The sequence below is a fragment of the Orycteropus afer genome, unplaced genomic scaffold (genome assembly GCF_000298275.1).
Source record: "Orycteropus afer afer isolate SDZICR_OR568_19922 unplaced genomic scaffold, OryAfe1.0 scaffold00367, whole genome shotgun sequence".
In the NCBI taxonomy this organism is placed as follows: domain Eukaryota; kingdom Metazoa; phylum Chordata; class Mammalia; order Tubulidentata; family Orycteropodidae; genus Orycteropus; species Orycteropus afer.
The window spans coordinates 2,069,323-2,076,775 of NW_006921954.1; the positions used below are offsets into that span (position 1 = coordinate 2,069,323).

The following is a 7,453-nucleotide window of genomic DNA, read 5'->3' on the forward strand; positions in this document are numbered from 1 at the left end:
ATTATGTGATTTTAAAAATGAAACACTAGGAACTAATGTCTCGGAATTGTTTTAAAATAGAGACAATGAAAACTTTTACTTGATATTTGATAGATTTTTCAGCTGCTCCATTTTGCCATTTTGCAAAGATTAAAAAAAAATTACTACTGAATTTAAAGTAACAGTTACTATAGGATTAGTTGTAGTCTCATACATATCTGCCTTATATCACACAAGGAGCTCTGGTGGTGCAGTGGTTAAGGTAATCGGCTGCTAACCAAAAAGTCTGAAGTTTGAACCCACAAGCCATTCTTTGAGAGATAAGTAGGGCAGTCTGCTTTGTAAAGATTTACAGCCTTGGAAATCCTACGGGGCAGTTCTACTCTGTCCTATAAACTAAAAACAAACAAACAAACTCATTGCTGCCAAGTCAGATCTGACTCATAGCAACCCCTCCTTGGGTTTCCTAGGTAGTATCACTCTGGTCCCTATAAATCAGAATCAACTCAATGGAAATGAATTTTTTTCCATCTGTTTATATCACACAAAAGTGAAGCCTTTTAACATCTGAGAAATCTGTGGTTACTTGTGCTTCATGGCTTTTCAGGCTCCTTATCTAATTGATCAATAGATACTAATTTCCAGCTTGCTCCTGAATCAGTTACCATACAAAATCACATACCTCATCAAGAAATCTCCAAGGAATGTTTTACAGCTTTGCATGTAATCCCACCCGGTCAACTATTATAATGCAACTAAATCAAGGGATCAAAGAATCAATTCATCAGTCTTATCTCTCACTCAGTTTACTTCAATAATGAAGGATATTAATTGCAGAACACACTCTTCTGAAATGCTATTAATTTTCTAAAAATGAGTTGTGTTTTGGGTATCTAGTGCTGCTATAACAGAAAATATCACAAGTGGATGGTGTTAACAAACAGGGATTTATTCTCTTACAGTTTTGGAGGCTAGAAGTCCAAGTTCAAAGTACCTGCTCTAGGAGCTAGGTGAAGGCCCTTTCGACCTTGAGCTTCAGTTCTGCCTCTTGCTTCTGGCCCACTGAAACTGGAGGCTTCTCTTAACTCAGGTAGCTGCTGGCTGCTGAGGCTGACAAACCCAAGATCGACAAGTAAAATGGCATAGTCCCAAGATTATCAAGCAACACAACAGGCTACTAGTTCAAGCCCAGAAATAGTCCCAAGATCAGCAGACAACATAGTAGGCCACTCACTGATGACTCAGCCAAATGCAAGATCCTCATGCACCAAGTAGCTCAGAGACCTTTCTCAAAGCTGCTTCTTATATACTGAAAGCAGGCCACATCCCTGAGACAGCTACTCAGCTGCTCACAGCAGATTCCACCATGGAGTTGATTACCAGTCTCTCCTCATGAGGAATCACTACATCTAGCTGCGCAGCTACTCAAAATCAGGCCCAGCTAAGTTGACACATAACCATAACTAGCACAGATTGCAATACCAAAAATATGTTTTCTTCAGTCCTAGAGGTTATTCCTTAAAATTTGTTAGCATGTTGCGAGCAATAGGAAAAGGTGCATAATTTAGAAAAAGTTTTATATAAATTTTATTCATTATGTGACACAGAGCTTACTTAGATTTACTTGGATTTTCTGCTGCTTGGGATACAGTAGGCACTCAATTCATACTCATTGAATTGAGTTAAATAAAAATTCAGTAACTCCTTTACTTTCAGTAAAAATAACATGAAACAAGGAAATGCATTCAAAGACTTCAGATAAGGGAAGTCATGTATGGAAATATCATTGGGTACTAAATCAGGATTGTCTTCTGGACAAGCCATAAGGACAAGGTATAATTTAGTGACTCCACCACCCCTAAAATAAAGTTTTCTTCTACCTACAGATGCCTGAAATGTCTTGATCTGGGAAATCCTGAATGATATTGGTCCAATTTTTGGATCTTCCAGGCATGCAACCTTGGACAAGTCTATTTCTTCATTTGTAATGAGAATAATAATAGTTCCTCTGCAAGATTGTTGTGATAATGTTTATAAAATACCTGATCCATATACTCTGTCTTTCAATTTAAAACTCAGAAGAACATTTTAAATGCAAAAACTGCTTCTTTCATGTGAACTTAGTCTATTACAAAGGTTAAATGATATAAATTTACTTTTTAGATTAATTTTGTTACAAATATTATGCACACTTAGATTGACATGAGTCTTCTTTAAGTGATATAAATTATAAAAAATAACAAATTTATCATTCCAATAAGAAACTAAAATCATTTTGTACAGTTATAATCAAAATTACATTCTGTCATTGGACAGAACATTCCCCCTTTTTAATCAGAGAAAAGAGATTAACCAAGCAACGATTGAAACATCAAAACTTGAAAAGGCAATGAAAGTATATTTATTGTGACCAAGGAAGACAAAGTTCAACTCCACTAACATCTGCTAACTCTACAAACTTTTTACTACCTTCAAATTATTAACCTTCACCCCCTCTCCCAAACAAAGGGTTTTTAGCCAAAAGAATGGTGTTGACAGCACTGCCTCAGCTGATTTATGGAGATTTTTGTTGTTATCAAGCTGAACTTTATTATAAAGACCTTGATTCCCAGAGGATCCAGTAATTGAGAAACCCTATATATCTTGCGAAGAGCTCTGGTAGTGTAGTGCCTAAGGCACTTGACTGCTAACCAGAGGGCTGGAGGTTCAAACCCACCAGCCACTCCTTGCAAAGAAGGTTGGGCAATTTACTTCCCTAGTGATACCTCCTTGGAAACCCAAGGAGGGGTCGCTATAAGTTAGGTCTGACTCGACGGCACATAACAACAACATACACCTTGCAACAAAAGGCAGAGGATGACATATAAACTCATGATGCTTAAAAACTCACTGCCATCGTGTTGATCCCAACTCATAGCAACCCCCTTTGTGTTTCCAAGGCTATAAATCTTTACAGAATCAGACTGCCTCATCTTTCTTCTGTGGAGCGACTGGTAGGTTTCAATACCAACCTTTTAGTTAGCAGACAAATGTCTTAACCACTACACGACAAGGGCTCATTCATGGTGCTTATAGTTGTAGTAAATTGCACAACAATTTCTGCATTGGACTTAATGTCAACTGTTTTCTTTTATGATTTTTATGCACTCTTTACAATGGCATTGGAGTTAATGGAGTTGGAGCTAAATCTAGACTTATAAATTTAAAGATATTTGAGTCTACTCAGCTATTTTATATTAGATCTCTGAGTCCATGATTTGTCACAACATAGAGGGCCTCTTGAGTCCCACAACCATGTTCTTACCACTCTACTGCCTGCCGTCTTGCCTGCTCTTTGGCATTGTAATTTTCATTTCATTTTATTTCTAACCAAAGGAAAGATTTGTATCCTGTCATAGAGTTTGTTTATATATATATATATATATATATATATATATATATATTTTTTTTTTTTCCTTTATTCTTCAGATGGATTTTAAAATTGAACACACTTGGGATGGTTTTCCAGTGAAGCATGAGCCAGTGCTAGTCAGGCTGAGTCCAGGTGACAGAGGAGTGATGATGGAAGTAAGTGCTCCATTTTTCAATGATCCTCCAGCCCCACTTGGAGAACCAGGAAAGCCTTTCAATGAACTATGGGATTATGAAGGTAAGTGGAAGGACTGTATTTTATTGCAGACATAAATCTTTTTATAATAACCGCTCACAGAACTAGTATTATTTTATTATACTGTTAGGAAGTAAGTGCTTCTGAGAAACTGGCATGTGCACTTTCTGATATTTCCTACCAATCTCTCATTCTGATGTTTTATCCATTCCCTATGTGACTTCAACTATAAAACTAGAACAGTGAAAAATGGCAATTACAAATCCAGATTTTCAGATTGCTGCCATATTTCCTTCTTTTACTTCTTTTTCCTAATTTAAAAGTTTACCATTGGTGTTTTCTTTTTTACATATCCTCACATTGCCACTTCAACTTTATACACCTTTTTTTATGGAAGTTCTGGGATATTTTACTTATTACAGAAACATCATCAACTTCAACATGAAATGTTTTTACTTTATATTGACAAGTAATCTCACATATGCAGTTAAGGCATGTCATGAAATTAATTTCAGATTTTCTATATTATTCCCTTCTGGTATATCCTAATTAAGCTACCAGATTCATTTTTCTAATATTCTGTTTTCATGGTACCATTCCCCAGTTTACAAACCATTACTATCCCTGAGGATATATATACGGACCCTGAGTCCAAACCCTTCCTATAAGCTTTCAGGGTGCTCCTGATTGGGACATCGTACTCAACCAAAATCTTAACTTCTGAAAGGTTAATGCCATCCATTATCCCATCCATTCTCACTCAGGTATCATTTCTCATTCTATTCTGCCTGCCTTGAATGCATATAATTAAGATCTAATTCAGGACTCATTTCTTCAAAGAAGTTTTGATGACTTTTCCAGTCCATACTATCATTTATTTTCTTTGTACTATTTGTGTGGCATGTAATTTGTCAGTGTTAATTTGTCGTATGTTAAAAATATGTCTTCTCTGCTACAGACTTATAGCAAAAGGTGTGTATATGTTCAATGAAGTATCTTTCTGAGTATAGGACCCTTCTTTTACTCAACAGTATCTCACTTATTTTGCAGATCTAGAAGTGAGTTAAATTGATTCAAAAACCAAACTCACTGCTACCAAGGTGGATCTGACTCAAAGCAACCCCTCCTTGGGTTTCTGAGGCGGTATCTCTATGGAAGTAGATTGTTCAACCTTCCTTCCGAGAATGGCCGCTGGGTTTGAACTGCCAGCCTTCTGGTTAGCAGTCAAATGCCTTAGGCAGTACAGCACCACAGCTCCTTAAAATTGATTAGGACTCAGAAATACCTGTAGATAAGAAATTATCATACAGTGAGTTATTAGCTGGCATTTTGTTAGCTAAATTCCCTGATAACTCATACTCCTGTATGGTCACAATATGATAAATTTATATGCAGAAGATGCTTTGAGGGAATAAAAGATTAAATGGTTTTATCAAATCTTTAAAAAAGATAAAATTATGTTTAATAATATTGAAAATAATAAAATGAAATTTAAATTATTTTATAATTTGGAAAGATTTAATTGCTGAATATCATCTTTTGATCCTTCAGTGAAAATATACTTTAGTTCTACCTTATAATAAAGTAGCAGAGAAAGCAATACAGACACAAGTGTTAGAGAATTATTCATGCCCACAAAGGGTCTCTACATTGGCTCTTATAATTTATCAGTAAAATGAAGCTTGTGATTTGATTTGTCCTTCTGTATATTGTAATTACTAAAATTGATCATTAAAATTGTTTATGCATGCTATTTATTGAAAATAAAGGAATTTAATTCATGGCTTGCCACCTTTGGACATATAAATTTCAACATTTACTATAGCTTTCAAATGGAATGTCAACAGGACCAGATACTAATCATTAATAAAAAATTTGTGTGCCAGAATATAATAATTACTTATGGTTACATAAATCAAAATCAGAATTTTCCACCTGTATTTTGTAAGTATCTTTTTCATTCGTTTTAATTGAGTCAGTTTCACACTTGAGTTAAATATTTATATTATACTTTAGTCTTTTTTATCACTTGGGGAATGTTAGTGAAATAGCACACCCAAGATGATGAATATCTGCTTTTAACTCTCACTTTTCTTCCTGTTTTTATATATAACACTTTCCTAAAGAGGTATGGACTTGGGCAAAGGACTGAGTCTAGCTAGCTTGCTTGGTTCCTATTATTTTTCTGGTTGCCCTCCAGGGAAGTTTTTGTTTTAACATGATGTTGACCTACAAATCTACATCTCTGTTCTCTACCTCTCACCTGAGGTGTATCAGCTTCCTACTTGTGTATACAATATTGTGACTTACCTGCTTGGAGGTATTATAGGCACTAGACTCAACAAGTCCTAAACTAAACTCACCCACTTTTCTCATAAACCTGCTTCTTTCTCCATTTTCCCAATCTCTATCAATAACACTAAAAATAGGTCACATCATCAAATCTAGAAATGTGAGATCTTTTCAAGATACCCTTCTCTTTCACTTTTCATATTTGGATTTATTTACCAAGTCCTACCGGTTTCACTTCCTGAATATTTCCCTAATTCAGGTCCTCCTCTTCATCCCCACCGTTCCTCCAGTAGATTAGGCCTTCATTACCTTTTATCTAGGTAAGCTGAGGCAGAGCCCCGTAACTAGTCCTTTTGCCCTTAGACCATCCTTCATTTAGAGGCCAGAATGGTTTATCTAAAATGTAATTTTCAGCTCATCATTCAGCTACTTAAATACTTTATCCTTCTTAATATAATCTCTGTTCAAGATTATCCACGAGTGGGCTCCTTATTCTCTCTGCAGGAAATCAGCACTTCTTCCTACATTGAAAGATTTGCCTAGAAAGATTGAACTACTTGCAGATTTTTAAACTAGCCACACTATTTCCTAATTGTGTACCTCTGATTATGCTGCTCCCTCTGCTGGAATGCCCTGTCCATCATTCTCCCTTAACCAGCTCCAACTCATCTTTCAAGATGGAGTTTAAAGAGCACCTTCTCCGGGAAACTTTCCTGGAATCTCTTTTTGAACTGTGTTTTCTTTCATCATATAGCAACGAATACATCCCTCTGTCTTGATATTTTTATTGAAATACCCGCTTTGGAGTACTGGTAAGATTGTAAACTAACAAAGTTTCCCTGAAAATCTGACATAAGTGCTTAATACAGAGAAGCTGCAAAAATGTTTGTAAGGTGATGATGTTGTTGTTGTTGTTATGTGCCGTCAAGTCAGACCCGACTCATAGCGACCCCTCCTTGGGTTTCCAAGGCAGTATCACTACAGAAGTAGATTGCCTAACCTTCCTTCCAAGGAGTGACTGGTGGGTTTGAGTTGCCAGCCTTCTGGTTAGCAGTCAAGTGCTTTAGGCACTATGCTACCAGCGCTCCTAAGGTGATGATGGAACATAGAAATCAGAAGACATCCTAATTTGTTCAGATAAACATTTAGAAAGGGACAATAAGACTCTTTGAATTGTTCATGGAATGATACCTGTTAGCAATTTTATTACTATGAAAATAACATGGAAATTTGGAAATAATCTGAATGTATGTCAATAAGGATTAGGTGAATAAATTATGATAACATTGTACAGAAGAATACCATGAATTCATTAAAAAGAATAAAGTATTTGTATGCTGGAAAATATCTTTGTTAGTAAAGCAAGTTGTAGCAAAATATGATTCCAAATTTGCTTTTTAAATCTATGCAGGTAAATAGTTTGTAGAAGTATAGAAAAAAGTCTGGCTGATTTTAGACCGAAGGAAGAGTAAAAGACTTTCAAGTTTTACTTTCTTTTTTTTTTTTTTTAAACAATAAGCATGTATTACTTTCACAATCAGTTTTAAAACTAACACATGTTGAAAAAATTCCAGG

The 7,453-nt window shown here is 35.6% G+C and overlaps 1 protein-coding gene across 1 annotated transcript in view; it reads left to right on the forward strand.

Annotated features, from left to right (window-relative positions):
• Positions 1 to 3,447: 3,447 nt before the first annotated feature.
• LOC103207397 (UPF0462 protein C4orf33) overlaps positions 3,448 to 7,453 on the forward strand; it is a 28,146-nt gene continuing 24,140 nt past the window's right edge. The window contains exons 1-2 of the mRNA XM_042782556.1: positions 3,448 to 3,628; positions 7,363 to 7,400. Coding sequence (XP_042638490.1) covers positions 3,448 to 3,628; positions 7,363 to 7,400 — 219 coding nt within the window. The remainder of the gene's footprint in view (positions 3,629 to 7,362; positions 7,401 to 7,453) is intronic.